The sequence below is a fragment of the Galeopterus variegatus genome, unplaced genomic scaffold, assembly GCF_000696425.1.
Source record: "Galeopterus variegatus unplaced genomic scaffold, G_variegatus-3.0.2 Scaffold51, whole genome shotgun sequence".
Classification (NCBI taxonomy): domain Eukaryota; kingdom Metazoa; phylum Chordata; class Mammalia; order Dermoptera; family Cynocephalidae; genus Galeopterus; species Galeopterus variegatus.
Genome location: NW_007726162.1, coordinates 993,344 through 1,012,766, shown reverse-complemented (window position 1 = coordinate 1,012,766; position 19,423 = coordinate 993,344). Strand labels below are relative to the sequence as shown.

The 19,423-nt window shown below is 43.8% G+C and overlaps 1 protein-coding gene across 1 annotated transcript in view; it reads left to right on the top strand.

The window, feature by feature from the left end:
- Positions 1 to 13,451, top strand: part of HS3ST1 (heparan sulfate (glucosamine) 3-O-sulfotransferase 1) — a 32,634-nt gene extending 19,183 nt beyond the window's left edge. Inside the window, exon 2 of the mRNA XM_008573201.1 lies at positions 11,580 to 13,451. Within this exon, the coding sequence (XP_008571423.1) occupies positions 11,690 to 12,628 (939 nt within the window). The 5' untranslated portion in view covers positions 11,580 to 11,689 and the 3' untranslated portion in view covers positions 12,629 to 13,451. The remainder of the gene's footprint in view (positions 1 to 11,579) is intronic.
- Positions 13,452 to 19,423: the final 5,972 nt, after the last annotated feature.

Sequence of the window (19,423 nt, the reverse complement as noted above, 5' to 3'; positions counted from 1 at the left end):
ATTATCTTGAGAGAACAAGAGGTCACAGACAGGCTTGTATGGAGTGCAATATTTAGGTGCTATTCCTCTACATAGACTACATGGCAGTTAAATATTTTGAGTTTAGCAAGATAATAAAGCAGGTATCCTCTGTTTGAAGTAAATTTATTGTAGATAAGTTAAAGCTTGATTCAGAGGCAAATGAGTTACTAATTCAATTTGTAGAACCCAAGGCGTCAGAATAAAGGAATATTCAACTTGAATAGTTTTTTTTTTTTTTAATGTTCAAGTAAGAGACAAGTGGAAGTCACAGTAGGGTGTATGGGGGGTGCAGAGGAACGAACTGTGCACTGTTGCTTTGTCCAGTGCCATCACATGCACAGTGACAGTGTTATTTGGAAAAGGAAAATACATGGCCAACATAAAGTCAGAGCCTGCTGTGCTATTTTGCTGTTTCCATGCCGCCTTTTCCCTGAGCCCCTTGCAGACATCAGTGTGTCTTAGTCATTGTCAACCCCTGGTGTGTTTTGTGATGCCTGATGATACGAAGGGCTCACTTAAATATTGGTTTTTAAAAGATCGTAAACCAAGAACATGTATATCCAAAAAGAAAGATTAAAAAAAAAGCTCTTGGGCCAAACTGAGCAGAAATTTCCAAGGCTTCTCCATTAGCTTTCCCCAAGTTGGAATCTGTTCACGGTGAGGTGAAGTTGTGGGACTCATGCTCAGGACTCTCCACCTTGCTGCAGTGCCAGGACTATTTGTCCTCTCCTGTGTCTCTAGTTTCCTCAGTAGGGCTCTGGAGCCTCAAGCTGTGATCCCCACTGGCTCCTACACCTTGTCTCCAGAAACACCTCCAATAACCTGGACTCCCCACAGCAAACCCCCACACAGGCTAAGACCTCTCTTGCACCCTGCCCAGCCCTGTCTCCTGCTGCAAGCTCCACTCTGAATGAATGCTCCTGTGGGACTTTCTGCTCAGCAAACCCCACAACTCCTCCCAGATCATGCCTGAACATTATCTTTTCTGTGGAGTCCTACCAGGCCCTCTCTGCTCCTCTGCTGGCTACATCTCTCTCCTCTGGACTCTTGCACTGCCCTGGCTGGATCTGTGTCCACTCTGAAACCTACGGATTAGTTGTTTCCACCTGTGTTTTCATGTTACAGGGCACTCCTTGAGGACATCAACTGGATTATTTTGGCATCCCCAGAAACTCAGTACAATCTTAGAAATATCATAGATGCCTTGTAATCACCAATGGGTAAAGTGCCGACCTTAGGTATCCATCTTTGCAAAGTTGCCCTCCAGTCTTTTTTATGTTTTCTTTCCTTCACCTTACATGACAACTAATATCCATTTATTACATTCATAAAAAGCAGGACTTTTCACATAACTGTTCGTAGTTGAATCTTGAAGAATCTGCGGATCAGAACACACTGGTCTGTGGTCTCCGGCAACATCTGCCAGAGCCAGCCTCCACTGTCTGTTTAGACAGATCACATGCACAGCCACTTGCCACAGTCCTCCCACTAGCCAGCTGGTGTCATACGTGGGTGTCACCTGCCTGAATGCAGGAAGCAGCTGTGTGCTGCCCTGGAAAGACACAGCAGAGGCCTCAGGCAAACTTCAAGCTTTTTTTTCTCTAATACTCTTTCTGAGGGCTGTGCATTAGTCAGCTTGAGCTGCTATAACCAAATACCATAGAATGGGTGGCTTAAACAATGTACATTTATTTCTGACAGTTCTAGAGACTAGAAGTCCAAGATGAAGCTGTTAGCAGATCCAGTTCCTGGTGAGGCCCTCTTCTTGGCTTGTAGAAACACTTTTTGCTGTTTCTTCACATGGTTGGAGGGGGGAGAGAGAGAGAGACTGATCTCTCTTACTCTTCTTATAAGGATGCCAGTCCTATTGGATTAGGACCCTGACCTTATGCCCTCATCTAGACCTAATTATCTTCCAAATCCCCCACTTCCAAATACTATCATATTGGGAGTTAGGGCATCTGCATGTGAATTTGGGGAAGACACAGATATTTAGTCTGTAACAGACTGGCCCAAGAAATGAAACAAATCTTCCATCCACCTTTGCTCATCCAGGAGAAGGATTTACTTTGGTTCCTACATATTTGTTTTCAGCTGGAAGCTATTCTAATCTTCCATGTCCCAACACAAAAGAAGCATAGATTCCCATATGTTTGGGGACAAGTGCGATAGGAATCAGGAGACCTTGGCTTTCCACTCAGTTCAGCATCCACACACTGAACCTTGGGGTTCCTGTTCTCTGCCTACCTCACTTTCACTTTCTGCAAAATGATTGACGGCACATGGCCCTTTTGCCTGTGATGTCTTGTGTGTTTTTCTTGGCCATTTCTGGGGAAACACCTGGGATCCATGGGTGCTCATCACCTGTGGGGTGATGAACGACTGTCCGCCCCGGTTGGGGAAGTTCCTGTAGCAGATATGACACCTCTCAGAGGTGGAGTCACAACCGGAGCAGGAACTGAACCCACACACACCAGAGTGGGCTGAGGCAGCCCAGCTCCTGTCCCCTGTCTGCTGGCAAAGCCCCCTTTCCAATCAGCTTCCCTGAGTAATAGGAGAGGCCGTCCGCCCTCCTGTCACAGAGCTGTGCCATGCACTGCTAGTGCCAGTGCGTTTCTGCTTCTAATGAAGGATTTATTTAGGTCACTGCTGCCTTCTGTGCACAACAACACAGACTAAATATGTTGAAAAGGAGCTCCTCCTCTGCTTCTTTCACTAGGGCCTCGCCACTGCCCACACCTGGCTGCTAATCAATCATTCATTTGGGAGACATTTATGAAAGACCTACTGTGTGCCCTTCCACAAACACAGAGCTAGGATCATTTCTATGTGTTGCTGTCCTTTCTTCCCTGAGCCTCTGTCGGGTTGAGTCACTGCAGTACTCTAAATCGTGAACAAATGCTTTTGACTAATTATCATCCCTGAATCCCATTTATGCCATACGGCATTTTTTTTTTCTTTTTTTTAGGGACGAAAATAGCATGATTTGAGGGCTTTCCAATGGCCAGGCAATATGGCAATATCCTAAGCACTCTCTATATACAATTTTATTTAATACTGCACAAAACATACACACACACACACACACACACACACACACACACACACACACACACGGCCAAAATATTCGATCTCAGGCTCTGAGTTTCAGGGCTGTCTTGCAGATTTTAAGTTATAGAGCTGAGATTTGAGCCTGGATTTTTGGCTCTAAATCCTCTGTTAATTCCAGCATCTCCTGTCCATCCCCTATCTCCCATAACACTGCCTCTATGGCCAGGCTAATCGCTCTCTATTTTGTCTACCGAGGTTGTTTTCAATCCTGGAATTAAAAACAAACCACCACCACAACAGCAAGAAATAAAGAGAGAGAACATGTCCCACCCATGCCTTAGACCAACATATTTAGAATCTGAATGGATACATGAAGCTTATAGGGATTTTGCCATTCCAAAGACTATAGGTGAACATACCAGCTTTCTTGGGAGCTTGTTAGAAATGCAGAATCTCAGGTCCCTTCTCACACATCCTGGGTAAGGATCTGCATTTTTAACTAGATCTCAGGTGATTGGTATGTACATTCATATTTGGAAAACACTATGGCTGGTGATTGTAACTGTGCAGGCAGAACTCCTGGGAGGAAAGCTTTAGTAACCTCCTATCCAAACTCGTCATCCAGATCCTTGGGCCCTAATCATTCACCTAGTCTGAAGAATAATGTTGTGTTGGGTTGATCTCAGACTACCCTGTGGGACAGGTATCATTTAGCATTCTCATTTTATCATGGAACATTCAGAGACTCAGAGACGACACTGACATTTAAGAATCTGGCCCCAAATCTCTGCTCCCATTACCACACCATGCTGCCCTTTGGCTTGCCGAGGTATCTCTTTCCTTCAATCCTAGACAGTTATATTTATTATTCAGTTAACCTTTTGTAAATATGGAACCTCCCAGCATTTCCAAGGATTCAAGGGAGCGTAGAATGTCTGGAGGTAGAGGCATTCATAGTCCTCCTCTTTTTTCAAGGGGAAAATGGGACTAGTTACACCTATTTTTTACCCCCCAGATGGTAAATGTGGTCCAAGGAAACTTATTAACATTATGTGGACTGATCTTTGGTCCTTTCTATCCTGAACTCTTTCCACCCCAGCCCACCTCATAGCAATTACCATAAGTAAATCCAAACAAAAGTGAATGTCAACATTTGTTGAAGAGTGTCATGTATAGGCAATTTGGAGAAAATAAATATTTATGCAGGCCTTGAAATATCACTGTCCTTTCATAGACTGACAGGCACAAGCTAAATCTATTTCCTATTTCTTGGTTTCCAAGATGAACTGCGAAGCATGGAAATTTGACACCACTGCAACTTGCTCTTAAGTAGTTGTGCAACGATGAAAATGAAGACATTTTTGACTCCTAAAGATGAACAAATAATCTTATACTTTGGATTGCCAAAAAGTCTTGTTGGATAAAAAATGACAGTTCCGCTGTCCGAACTGTCTTTATTCAGGTTCTGTACATTGCAGAATATTAAATCACTCAACACCGTGACATGCTTGGAAAAAAGAAGTTCTTGCATAGCAATATCATAGAACTCATACTTTGTGCTATCTTATTGTGCTTTTGCGTAAGCTGCCCTCTCTGCCTGGAATGCACTGCCCACTGCCCACTGCCCACTGGGAAGCATTACCACACAAAGGGGAAAAGAAAAGCACAGTTCAGGCTTTAGAAATAGCCCATGGAATTTTAGTTTTGATACTTCCTGGTTCTTTGACCTTGAGGAGGTCATTTAACCTTAATAACATGTTCCCATATGGGGAGGAAGGCAAACCATTAACATTTGTTGAATGCCCACTGTGTGCTGGGAATTGTGCTACATATTTAGCATGGGTGATCTTACTTAATCACGGTGACACTCATATGAAGTAGGTTTAAGCCCTTTTTGCAGACTGGCACATTGAGCCCCAGAAAGGTACGAAACTTACCTGAGTTCAGTTAGCTATAAGAATTCTAGCCTGGATCTGTCCAATTGCAAAAGTTTCCTTGCTTTCTCCCTACTCTTCACCACCTTTTCATTGCTTAAAAATTATAAAATGAAATGAGAACACCACCTCTTGGTATTTTTGCCAGTTTTACAAGAGACAATTCACACACAAGTGCTTACTGACTGGCACACAGTGGGTGCTCAGCCAGTGATCTCTTTCTTTTCATACCTTTTATTAAATCCCATAAACTACTTGTGATCTGGTGTTTTGAACATCCCTGTTACTCTGGAGATTCTTGCCTGACACCATCTCTCGCTGTGGGGCTGCAAAGGTGTCCTGCAGACAGAGAGATGGCTAGCATCCATCACTCTGCCTACTGCATTAAACATACCTCTTGTGAAATATTCTAGTTATTTCATCTTATCCATGAGTACCTTCTAGTGGTGGGACTGAGAGAATATATTATAGTTAATTACATTTGAAATCTAGGTCATGATGTGAATTATGTAATAAAGAGACTTAAGGAGAAAATTAAAATATTTTTGAAGGGTTATTTTATAGCTTCCCCTCCTTTTTTAATTAAAACATTTTCTAGACTCTCAGGTGGTCATGGCCAAGCACCATTAGAATTGTTGAGTCCCCCTTTTCAACATCTGGCTTCTGCTTGACTCTCCAGGGATGGAAAACTCACTGACTTTCAACATAGTCTTTTTCATAGACAGGCTGTGAAGTTTTTCTTTCTACTAAGTTAAAATCCTTTCCCAGTAACTTCCAGCCATTTGCCTAACTGTCCACTGCATTAAGACAGGTTCGTTCAGCAAATAGGGTCTCTAACACCTACTATGTATCAGAAAGATGCAGCGGAGAAAGGCAAGACTATAAAAAGGAGGATCTGACATGTCCATTATTGGGGGGAGAGACAACAGTAAACAAGCAAATGTAATTTTCGATAGTATGTGAGGAATATAAAATGTAATGATGTGGAAGAAAGTGATTAAAGAGAGAGGGTGAGCTCACGTTTCAGGGGAACCTGCCATTTGCAATAAAATATTAGTGATAAGAAAGAGCCAACCCTAGAAAGCCTGAGGCACAGCATCCTGGAAAGAGGGAGCTGCAAATGTCAACACCCAAGCTGGGATGAGCTTGGTGAGCTCGAAGGGTCACCAAGGAGAGCGAGGCTGGGGCTTGGGTTGAAGGAGCAAATTGAGGCCAGAGGGGCAGGTGGGTGTGTTTCTAGGGGCCTCCCCAGCCTGAAAAGGAGTTTGGATTTCATTTCAAGTGCAAGGGAAGCTTCCATATGGAAAGTTCTGTGGACTCTCCTTTGGATCCCGCATGCCTGGCAGGACATTAATGTCTTCACAGTGGGGCCCAGGGAAGCCCAGTGCTGCTGGTGGGAAGGACTCTGGTCTTTTGAATTCTTGAAACTCAAGCCTTGGTTTATCACTGCGGTACCCAGAAAACAGCCTCCCTGATAAAAAGGAATAATCAGAGAGGTGGCTAGGTCCCCCTTTGGGACCTATTAACCCATCTACAAAAGGAAAGAGGGGGTTCATTTTGCCTATCCTAGCAAGTATGGGTCTTCAGAGAAATTATGTTGCTTATTAAAAAATTGATGCCAGTCATGAATGCTTAACAGGACCAAGGAATCCAACCAAGGGCCGCAGTCACTACTCGCACACTGACTCCCAACAGTGCCAGGGGGTGATAGGGACACTGAGGTTTCTGGCTTTGTTCGCTCAGACTGTTTGAATCCTTGCTCTGCCTCTGTCTTTCTAGACAAACCACTTTATTTCTCTGAGCCTCACCTGATAATAATAATATTAATCCCTTTAAAGACTTGCAGTGAGGATTTCAGGGAGCCCTGTGTGCAAAGTTGCCTGCCTTGCTCCAGCTAAAGTGCCACAAATGCCCCAGAATGGAGCTGCAATCCTTGCTTTTGCCAAGGGATATGGCCACGGCTATGGTGGAGTGGAGCATTTGGTGTCAGTGCCTGTGACAGCTAAAGGCTGCAAACTTTCAGAAGGCTCCATTTGTTCAATTTTACCTGGTCTGTTTCTTGAAGGAGTATGATGAATTTATCTTTGTCCTGAGTGCAAGTTTAAATAGGCCTTTTGGTCCTTTTCCCATTCAGGAAGCTCCTCATCTGTGAGTGGGTAGGGATCTTGCTGTTAGGAGAGTGCTTTGCACACTTAAACAGCTTTCAGATTAAGAATTACAGCTGTGTTCTGTGCTTTCTACCTCTGTGTTCTTCACCTCAGTTGCCACCAGCCACACGTGGCCTTGAGATGTACTGTAAGGGTAAATATAGACACACCGGATTTTGAAGACATCTTACTCACGCACAAAAAAAGCAAAATATCTTTTTAATTTTTGTACAGTGGTTATACATTGGAGTAATAACATTTTGGATATATCAGGTTATATAAAATACAAGGGTACATCAAAAAGGTTGTGGAAAAATAGAATTAAAAGATAATATAATTCTTTCCATGAACTTTTTGAAGTACCCTTGCATATTATTTCTTTTTTTAATGTGGCTTCTTGGATTATTAGTTCATTTCTGTTGCTTATAAGAGAATACCTGAAACTCGGTAATATGTAAAGAAATGATATTTCTTACAGTTTTGAGGCTGGGGAGTTCAAAGTTTAGGGAACACATCTGGTGAGGCCCTTCTTGGTGGTGGTGACTCTGTATAGCCCCAGAGGCTATCAATCTATCAATCGCATGGTGAGAACGAGCTGAGCGAGAGGGAGCTAACCTCCTCACTTGCTGTCCTTTTAAAGCCATCAGAACCGTGCCCATCACCACCCATTAAACCATTAACCCATTACTCCTTGAATGGATCAATTCATTCACTAGGGCAGGGTCTTTGGATCCAATCACCTATCAAAGGCCCCACTTTTCAAACACCATAATTGGATATTCCATCCTCTTAATGCTCTTACAAGGAAGGTCAAGTTTCCAAAACATGAACCTTTGGGGGACACATTTGACCCATAGTACTCCTGAAAAATGTAAAAGTTCTTATGTAGCTCACTTTCTATTTCTACTGAACGGCCCTGATACGCATTATCTCATTTGCTTTCAAAGTAACCATTTGATAGCTATTTTACAGATGAAGAAACTGAGGCTAAGAGAGGGTCAGCCAGGTTGACTAAGGTCAAGACTAGAGACAGGAATCCTGACTCCATAGCCTGGGCAGTTCCTTCTGACTGTTTTACTGAACAGAACAAATGAGCAAGTTTGACCCTGTACTGTATGTGCCCCTGTTGCCAGCTGATTCTGGAGTTGGTGGCCAGAGAGCGGTCACAGCTGGGCAGATTTTGTTGGGTCTCTCTTCTTTGGGACCGCAAAAACATTGTCATCATTTTACTTCAAACCTCTTACTTGAGAGACAGCAGTAACAGCTGCTGTATGGAATTCAGGAGCCACAAGTTCTAGACCCCAGATTTTCTGTGACTTTGGGCAACTCATCTCAGGGTTTGGAAGACAGGGACCAAATGGCTCTTTTCTGCCCTGATATTTGTAATTCCATTGTCAGAATCATGGTGGCCCAAATGACTGGCTTACAGTTTCAGCTGAGCTTGGGGACCTTTTCTGAGTGTTACTAAAAGGCCCAGAAATTCTAGCTGTGTCGCTAGGAAATCCAAATTACCAAACCACAGTATGCATAGCTGTATTCAAACAATGTATGGAAACATGAGTATTATCTTTTAATTTTATTTTTCTATGAATTTTTTGAAATACTGTCATTTGTGTGTGTGTGTGTGTGTGTGTATAGTATGTGTATATGGAAGACTTTAGCTAATATTAAGACTTTAGCTATATGTAAGATTTTAGCTAATATTCTTACCATATACTTCAAATAGTACTGGAATGAAAAAGATCTAGACACAAGTAAATACATTTTTAGAAAGTATCAAAGTAGAAACAAGGAGATTTTAAACTACTAACTGCCCAGATTTTTTTTTTTTTTTTGTAAAGGACAAACTATATTTAGTTTCTTCTCTGCTGTCTGCTGGTAATTCCCCTCTAGAAAAAAAAATATATATATCAGATGCGAGCTGTGCTAACCAGGATGCCTCATGTTAGAGTGGAAAGAGCAGTCAGGCAGTGTGAATTTCAGACCTGCTCTGCCAATATCACTCAGGTATTGAATGATTTGGATCTCGTGTTGTTTCCTGAGTCTGAACATAGAACTCTAAGATGGGGATAGCAGTGCTCGCCACACACAGTACAGCACTCTAGTGTGTTGTAGTTATCCCCCACCCCTTTCCTCACCCAACCTAGCCCATGCCACATGTGCACATACATGCACACACACATAAGCATGCACATACACATGCACACAAACACACAAACACACACACACCCAAGCATGCACATGCACACCCCAAATGTGAAAAAGGAAAGAATAACTGGTCCATTTGGTTGACCCTCATGGGCAATTAAGAAGGAAATGAAACTTGACTGAAACATACTGAAACTTTCAATTGACTAAAGCAAATGCCCATTAAATTGAGCTCATCCAATCAGTAGAACCAACCTGAAACTATATCTTGCCTGGCCATCCCTCCCTAAAAATTTTTTTTTTTTTTTCCCACTAAAGAGTTGAACTGCTGATCTCTCCCTTCCCTTCTCCAGTGTTCTGTGGTTTTTCAAAGGCTTCCATTTGTTTAATTGCTTACTTTTTAGTACACGTTTTTCAAAGCAACTAACACAATTAATATCTGAGGGAGGTAGATTGATTGGTTTGATCATAAAAATGGAAGACCTGGATTTTGTTCTTTGTTTATACATTCTGGACAATTTTAAACTAATGAAGTGAATTTTAAAGCTGCTATAAAGCAGGCGATGGAGAAGATTTTCACCAGCTTTGTAAATACCACAGTCCCCAAGTCGGGCCTGTCTCTAACCCTTCTTTAATGAGTTAAAAAGGAATGATTTAAATGAGAGCTTCCAGTCTCCTCTTTTTGGGAGAGTGTCAGTCACAGATTATGTATCAGCTCCTTGAAAACATGAGCTATGACTCATCTGTCGCTGGGAACCCCATAGCATCTATACCAGCAGTGCCTGTGTCCTTGTGGGACTTTATTGCCTAAATGTGATAAATCTCAGAGAGGTAAGGATATGTTTGGTAGAAGGAGGAAGTTTGTGGAAAGTGAGCCCTACATTTAGTTTTGAATTTGAGCTATGAATTCTGACATGGACTGAAACTTACATCCTTAAACAAGACTGTCATCTATAAAATGGTATCGGTAACTGTCCTGCCTTCCTAACTTACACTGTGGGGTTGCAGTGACAATCAACTGAGCCAGCTATGAGAACACTTCATGAATACTATGCTTTGTATACACGAAGGCTTTTTGTTCTTTCTAGTAACTTCACCTGCTTGTCCCTGTAGGCCCACATCAAACACCCCATCTACTATAAAGCCATCCCCCACTGTTTTAGGCAAAGCAAATAAACACATCTCCTCATAGTACCCTACCTAAACTACAGTCGTAACATATATCACCCTGAGACCCGTAGTCAGGCTGCACAAACTCACCTTTGCCAAGGTCATGCTGCAATACAAACGACCCCACAACTCAAGGGCTTAACCCACAGTTACCCATTCTCGCTCAGAGCTGGACAGGCTGTGCTGCACACAGTGGACTTGTGGGGTGGCTCTGATGAACTTGGCTGTCATCCTGAGCCTTGGGACCCTGGTCACCCGTGGGACCAGTGGCTGGCCAGGCCACGTTCTTTTCATGGCAATGTCAGGAGTACAAGAGGGCAAGTGGAAACTCACAAGGCCTCTTGAGCCAGGCTGGGGATTGCAAAGTGTCACATCTGTCTACACACACTGCTTGTCAAGCCCAAATCAGGTTCCTCAGAGGCACACTCCGCCACAGTGAGTCCATGGTAAGGGTTGGATGCAGGGTGAAAATCTGGGACTAATTATTTAGTCTTGCATGTAGATTCACCTACCCTATTAGATTAGGAGCCCCTGACAGGGCAAGTGGGAGGCAGACACAAAGCCTGCTTCTATATTACCTGCCCCTCTGCCAGGGACTGTCCGGTGGTAGCTATTTTGCTGATGTTTGCTAAGATCCAAAGGACCTTTCCAATCCTTTCCTTTATAGCAGGGGTTGGCAAACTATAGCTGTTGGGCCAAACCTGGCCTGTTTTTGTGCAGCCAGAGGGCTAAACATATAAATGGCTGCACAATAAACAAACAGGAAAATAATATTTAATGATACATGAAAAGTATACATATAAGATTTAAATCTGCGTCCATAAATAAAGTTTTATTGGAACACAACCACACCCATTTCCTTGTATATTGTCCATGGCTGCTTTAGATCTGTAACAGCATAGTTGGAATTGAAGTTGTAGAAACCATATGTCCCCCACACCTGTGATATCTACTCTCCAGCCCTTTACAGAAAGTGTTTGTCACCTTCTATTTTATAGGATAAAGAAACTGAGAGAGTCCCAGAGAGGTCAACACCTGTGACTGCAGTTGTCAGTTGGATTACCCCTGTCCTTATGTTGGGTTAATATTTTCCCCCTTTGTTCCCTAGTAATTGGCATCCTGAGACACCCATGCGCCATTGATCGGGAAGGCCTTGCCCGCTGCAGCGCTCCATGACCCCGCCGTGTGCGGCCCAGTGAAGCCACCGTGGTGTCCAGCATGGCCGCGCTGCTCCTGGGCGCGGTGCTGCTGGTGGCCCAGCCCCAGCTAGTGCCTTCCCGCCCCACCGCCGCCCCCAGGGCCGAGCCGGGCCAGCAAGAGCTTCTGCGCAAAGCGGGGAGCCCCGAGGAGGCCATCCGAGCGGGCGCGGCCCCGAACGGCTCTGCCCAGCAGCTGCCGCAGACCATCATCATCGGCGTGCGCAAGGGCGGCACCCGCGCGCTGCTGGAGATGCTCAGCCTGCACCCCGACGTGGCGGCCGCCGAGAACGAGGTGCACTTCTTCGACTGGGAGGAGCATTACCGCCAAGGCCTGGGCTGGTACCGCAGCCAGATGCCCTTCTCCTACCCGCACCAGCTCACGGTGGAAAAGACCCCCGCCTACTTCACGTCGCCCAAAGTGCCTGAGAGGGTCCACGCCATGAACCCGGCCATCCGGCTGCTGCTCATCCTGCGGGACCCGTCGGAGCGCGTGCTGTCCGACTACACCCAAGTGTTGTACAACCACGTGCAGAAGCGCAAGCCCTACCCGTCCATCGAGGAGTTCCTGGTGCGCGACGGCAGGCTCAACGTGGACTACAAGGCGCTCAACCGCAGCCTCTACCACCTGCACCTGCGCAACTGGCTGCGCCGCTTCCCGCTGCGCCGCATCCACATCGTGGACGGCGACCGCCTCATCAGGGACCCTTTCCCCGAGATCCAGAAGGTCGAGCGGTTCCTGAAGCTGTCGCCGCAGATCAACGCCTCCAACTTCTACTTTAACAAAACCAAGGGCTTTTACTGCCTGCGGGACGGCGGCCGGGACCGCTGCTTGCACGAGTCCAAAGGCCGGGCGCACCCCCAAGTCGATCCCAAACTGCTCAGTAAACTGCACGAATATTTTCACGAGCCAAATAAGAAGTTCTTCGAGCTCGTCGGCAGGACATTTGACTGGCACTGATGTGCAATCAGCTAGGCTCAGAACCTTTCCTGTTGTAAGTCCTGGTGTACATCTAGAGGGAGAAAAAAAAAAAAAAAGAATTTTAAAAGGACATTGAAGCTATAATTTATTTGTAAAGTCCATAAATTACTTCTGTACAGTATTAGATTCACAATTGCCATATATACTAGTTATATTTTTCTACTTGTTAAATGGAGGGCATTTTGTATTGTTTTTCATGGTTGTTAACATTGTGTAATATGTCTCTATATGAAGCAACTAAACTATTACACTGAAAAAAAAAAGATTTTTTCAGAAGACGCTGTCTTTTTTTGAATATAATTAACTTGCCCCCAATTCAAAATAGCTGTCTGTGTTGCACTCATTGCAGAACCTATATTCCTCTATTACTTTAAAAAAAAAAAGAAAAAGAAAAAGAAAAAGAAAAGGAAAATGTTTTATATCTATTATGTATCTATTATGGACCTCTCTCCCCCTTATCCTTTCTGCATTGCTCTTTTTTTTTTTTTTAAATTTTTAATGTCTCACTGTGGTCATTAGATTTATTTTTTACTTGCACTTTAAGATTTATTTTTACTGAGATTCTCTATTATTCTTGGAGGGGGTGGTTTCACCCTTTCCCAACTTCCCCAATTACATGAATGTGGATTTTAACCCCATGTAAACTCAAAGTGAGCAAAGCAATAATAAGGATGGGGAAGCAGTTAATAACTGGCCAGAGGTTCCCTGTGATTCATCTTGGCCTCAAAGAATATTTGCATATACTCCTGATCTCAGTGATGAAAGAAACCTACAATAAAAGGGATTAAACCTTTGGCCTTCAGAATGATCTCGAGGCTGCGTGCTTTGCCCCAGGTGACAACTGGCTTCCAGAAAGTCACCTAGAATAGAAAAGAGAAATTGCAAAATCTATGTGTCTCCATCCTGTCGGTTCTGTGACAAGCTGACTAAAGAGGCAGGTAGCCTTTTGCTTAGTCTGGGAGTCTGTTTATCTATTTCCTGAAAGATCGATATGCATTTATAGACATATATTCCATATTCATTGAGACATAAATATGTGTATATTTCAAAATCAACTCTGAATATGGAGTCCTAAATGTGAAAGAAAATTTAAACTCCCAAGGGTTGATACTAAAAAGTGAAAAGGGCAAAGTTGAGGGTAAGGAGCCCCGCACCTGCCCCCAGAGACAACAGCCCCAGTGGCAGTTTCACTTCTGGCCCTGAACAGCTGCCTTGCTGAAGGTGGTCACATGAGCTCTTCTAACTCTCATTTTTCTCATGCATTCTTCATTCACTCAGCCTTTTACAGAATTAAGTAGATTGGATTTTTTTTTTTCATTATGAAAGTAAAACATATTCATTACAGAAAAAGAGAAAATACAAACAAGCAAAATAAACTCATTTCCCGTCATAGTTTATACTTAAGGAAGAAGAGAGAAGTAGACATTATTGATCCTCTCCTACACATACTCATTCAAATTTCCTCAAGTAACCCCGGAATGTAGGAATTATTATGGCAAGTTCAAAAAGGAGGAAACAGGCCCAGAGAATGTGGGGAGCTTGCCCAAGGTCACATTGACTATAAGCCAGGGCCTGGAGTCCATGTACTGCCAAAGCACAGTTACTTATCTATTTATGGTTCTACCCAACACTTTCGGAAACTCAAAAGGAAAAGCACAGACTCAAGGACACTTCTTCTGACCTGACATTCCTTCCCTGGTGCCAAATGTTTTCCATCCTAAGAGGTGTGCCCCAGTTAGAGGAAGAGCAAGAAAGAGCCTGCATTTTTCTCGGGGGCGTTGTCAGGGAAGTGAGTCACTTTGGTTATGTTTCATCAGCTCCAGCCTGGCCTGACCTTAGCACGGCCCACGCCCCGCCCCGTGCTCTCCTCTTCGGAATCCATTCAGGTTGTCGTCAAACCACCATTTCCCCAGAGGGAGTAACAGAAGCATTTACAGCAGGCTTCCCTGGACCTGGTACTTGGCAATATGCAGAGTGTTTCCCGCTGCAGCACATCACTGCATCCTGCTTTTGCCACACTCATTAAAGAGGTGAAGAAATGAGAGTGTCAGAAAGATTATTTTTATTAATTTTTTAATTTATTATTAGCATATTCATTCTTACAAATCGTGATATTTCTTTATGTCCTTTACCCAAACGGTCACTTCCCAAGCCCCCTCCCTCCCTCCCCTCATCTCTAGTATCCTTAGGTTTATTCTTCCTTAATGCAGTGTCATGGTCTTTTCTTGCCTTTCCTTCCTTCCTTCCTTCCTTCCTTCCTTCCTTCCTTCCTTCCTTCCTTCCTTCCAACCAGTTATGAGTGAGAACATGCGGTATTTCTGTTTCTTTGTCTGTCTTATTTCACTTAACATCATTTTCTCCAGACTCATCCATGTTGTTGCAAATGGCAGAATTTCATTCTTTTTTATGGCTGAATACTATCCCATTGTGTATATATACCACATTTTAAAAAATGTTTATCCAGTCATCAGAAAGATTAAATCAAGTTTCCAAGGCTGTCTAGGAATTTGGTGACTAAGGAAACTCTAGTGAGAGTCTCTGCCTCCCAAAAGGATGCTCTTTGCAAACTTCCTGTGAATGCCTGTGCCCTACTGTGTAAGGGATGGTTGAAGTGTGGACTGTTGGGGCAAGGGATGGTGGGTAGGCAAGGAGGAAGACAGGACAAGCACTAGGGTCAAGATCTAGCACGGCTGATGGTAGGGAGTAGTGCAGCATAAAATGACTGGTGGATGTAAAATCAGTCATTGTTGATTTGAGCCTGCAGAGTCTTGACTAAGGAAATGTCCATACAGGTCTAGCATGCAGGTCAGGGGTCCTAGTGGTAGTGTCTGTTCATTCATTTTTTGGTGTAAGCTTAGTCAGCCGCTAGGGAGATGCAAGGAGTAAGAAGCGACTGCTCCAGACCTAGCCCAGGTATTTAGTTCTCATCTGAGCACTGCCAAGTTCAGAGAAGGCCCTGAAGTGAACCTGGGCCTGTCCTGATGGGACTGAAATACAGTGACTCAGGAGCCTAATGGGCACCTGTTTGCTCTTGAACACACCTAATACCAATTCTATTGACAAAGACCGATGCCAGCTGGAGGGAGTGAGGCTCCTGCCCTGACAGGACCAGGCCTGGGGGCAGACTGGGGATGTCTAGGTGCTGTTCTTCCAGAGAGGCAGCTGAGAGCAGCCAAGCAAAGCCTCAGCTACTTTATTTGGAATAATCGCTGCACGTGAGGCTCCTGAGTCAGGATGCCCTTACCCTCTCCTTCCCTCCGGTAATCAGATAGCACTGAAATCCTGTTAACGCCACTTAGTTTTCAGATCACAGCCTGAAAATTTGCTAGTTTAGGAAAAATGGTGTGCCTTTGAGCTCAGGTTTCCTTGGCCCCCTGTCCTGGGAGACTGTGACTCTCAGCTACAGGGAGATGCAGAGCAGAAGAAGCCAATGCCCGATGTGCCTGCTGCTTACCAGGATGGGGTCAGAGGTCACCATTAATCATTAAAACTATATTTTTCTTCTGAGCCCCTACTATGTGCTCAGAATGGTATTAAGTCCTCAAAAATATAAAAAGAAAGTGCAGCATAAAATAATAGGCATGAATTGTTTATTCTGGGTTTTAATACATGATGAAGGGCTAAGAAGGCAATGGAAATGGAAGCTGAGCTGTGTAGAGATGGGCAGGGCAGTGTGTTGAGAGTTTGATATTTGATTCAGCAATAACTAGATTCATTATAGAGGGGGGGAAACTAAAGTATAAGAAGCGATCCTGCCCACAAGTCATTTTTTAAGAAGAGAGAAATATTTCTCACTCTGGGGGATTAGTTGCCTGGCAATGGGGAGTGTTGGCATCACGTATCACAAACAGAAGGTGAGAGATGGCAGAGACTGCTCCCATGATGTCATTTCTCAGAAATAGTAAGAGATGAAGAATCTTCCCAGAGGTCACATGACAGAGCTACAACACAGGTCACTTAACTTGTGGGCCACCCGGACCCTGCTGTTCTCACAGGAAGGCTTTGTGGAGGAACTGCCATGGAGCCAGAGCATGAAAGACAATGTTGACGCCAGAGCAGGACATTCCGGACAAGGACAGCTTGAGGAATGAAGACAGTGGCGATGGAGATGGAGAAGGAGTAGGAGGTAGAGGCAACAGACTTTTCTTGCAGGCATGTGGAACAGTTAAACACATTGAGAAGTCACTGCAGGTCAGACACTTGTGGCCTGGACAGCCACTTTCCAAGGCTGATGTGCTGGGAGTGAACTTAGCAGGCACTCTTTTGTCTTTGGCTCCTGCACAGGTATGTCTGTCTCATAAAGACAACTACCACTTATTGTACACCTGCTGTGTTTGGTGTTTTAAATAGGTTGCTTATAACCCACACAACAACTCTGAGAAGTAGGAAATGGCATGCTAATTTCATAGGGGAGAATACTCAGTCTCAGAGGTTAAAGGGCTTACCCACAATGATAGAGTCATTGCTCATTACAGTCGGAATTTTGTCTCTAATGTCTCGCTTTGCTACTTTTCAGTGCATCCAATCGTGGGTAAGGATAGGAAGAAGTATAGCAAACATGTCTGTCTACTAGGCAGAGCCTGTAAAGGAAACTATGACATCTAGGAGTCAGGGTTGGACAGTTAGGAGATGCCAAGATCATCTTTGACCAAAACAGTGGCTGGGACTTAATGCAACAGGGACCTAATGAAACACTCTCCCTACTGATAGAAGTTCATTTAGGAAGCCCGAGCTTGAGCTAAAAGCCAAAGCAACACAACAGAGCTCTCCAGATGGTGAAAAAGGAGAAAGGGCCAAAGCAAGCGATGCTCTCTTATTTAGTTGCTTGACTAAAGTATTTTCATGTAGGAAATGTCCTTGGAGCTTAGTTCATCCTGACACCAAGATCTTTACTTCATTTTGCCAAATTTCTCACTTAGGTAACAGGAAAGAAAAATAAATTAGAGCCAACAGACCTGAGTGCGAATCCTGGCCGTGTAGCCTTAGATTCAAATTCTCAGAATCTCAATTTTCTTCTTAGTAAAAATGGGCTGATGCTAACTTCACTCTACTTTGGGGAAAATTCAATGAGATAAAGTAGATAAAAACTATATACTAAGTGCATATGTGACTATGAGGTTAAGAGCATTTATGGCTTTGGGAGACAGACCAAAACTGGATTGGAGCCAGTCAGCAGACTCTCTTTATTTTGGTGCTGTTTTCTTTATTTCTTTCTTTTCTTTTTTTTTTTTTTTTCTTCACCTACTTCCCAGGTATGTGAAGATAGCTGTTGCTGTTAGGTCCCCATCCAGATGCCATTTACCACGGCAGTGTCCTCAACCCCAGCTGCCATAAAAGTTGGCTGATAATGGCTCACCCTGTACTATTTTCTGGAGCATTCCCCTCGTTGGCAGAAGCTGCCTTACCTGGAGATGCTGGGGAAGTTTCACCCACCCTGCTCCCCTGCTTTCCTGGGGGTACCATATGACCGATGATTGACTGACGTGGGGTGGAAAGTGAGGGTGGTCGGTTAACAGCCCAGCCTCGTTGCCTCTGGGCAGGACAACCTCTATGGCACAGCTCATTCACAGAGCTCCTGTGGGATCAGGCTGAGGCTAGATTTCTCCTAAAAAACACAGTTTTGCTCGTTTCTTTCCTTTGTCCCCGTCCTTCATTTCCTCACCCATTTCTCCTACAATCCAATTCTCAGTCAGTGCGTTTCCCAAGAATACAGGAATCTCCATCTCAGGCTTTACTTCTAGGACATCCAATCCGAGACAGTAACCTTGCATATGTGTCTTCTTTTGTCTGTATTTCATATTGGTGATATGACCAATCCACATGGTCACTATTATTTCATTATAATTCCTTCAATTAAATGAGAGAAAGCAGAGAATGAGACTATTTTATTGCCTCACACATAAAAGTGTAAAATACAATGGTAGAAAAAATTGTTATCATGTAGTGCTTTTTTTGAGGGGGGGGCTTATCAGACTATCAAAATAGTACTAAAGCATCGGTATCAAACTTAAATTCTACTTTCATGGCACCTTCCTGGATCTCCATCTCACTTATGTCACAGGGAACTGTTCTCTACGGCTTGATGTGTGTTCCACATAGAGCTAGTACGCAGACAGTGGATGTCTCTTTCTCTTGATCGCAACCCCCAGCACCTAGCACAGTGCCTGGCACATGGTAGATAGGATGTATTTGTTTGTGGTAAATCTCTAGCCTAGTTGTCAATCTGATCTGAAATCCCTCTGCAACACATCCCAGCCTTATGATCTGGCCTGTCTCCTGGGAGCATTTTTCTTTGGTCCAGGCATAGGTAGGTACTTTAAATATGCTGTTTAATTTAATCCCCACAAATCCCAGGGGAAATGGTCAATCAAAGACGTATTGCTTACCACCAAACCACCAGCACACAGTACAACGTTTGACATACGAGTTACAAATATTAATTAACTAAACGAATCATCCTAATACCCAAGTTCTTTGTACTGTGCCATACTATACAACCACTTCTTGAATATTACACCAAAAGAGAATTCAGTATTCTTCAAGGCAACCCATCACATCTCCAAACTGGCTATTGATATTCATACTTTCAATTCCTAAATCTATATTCCCCAGCTTTTTCCCATGGATCTGAGTTCTATCACATGGTATCACAAAGAGCAAGTCTAATACCACTTTCTCATGTTGGCCTACTGGAAAGAGCCTTGAATTTTGAAGAATTACACTTAGAGGTTTGGCTCAGCCTTTTTCGTAGCTATGTGACTTTGGGCATTTTTC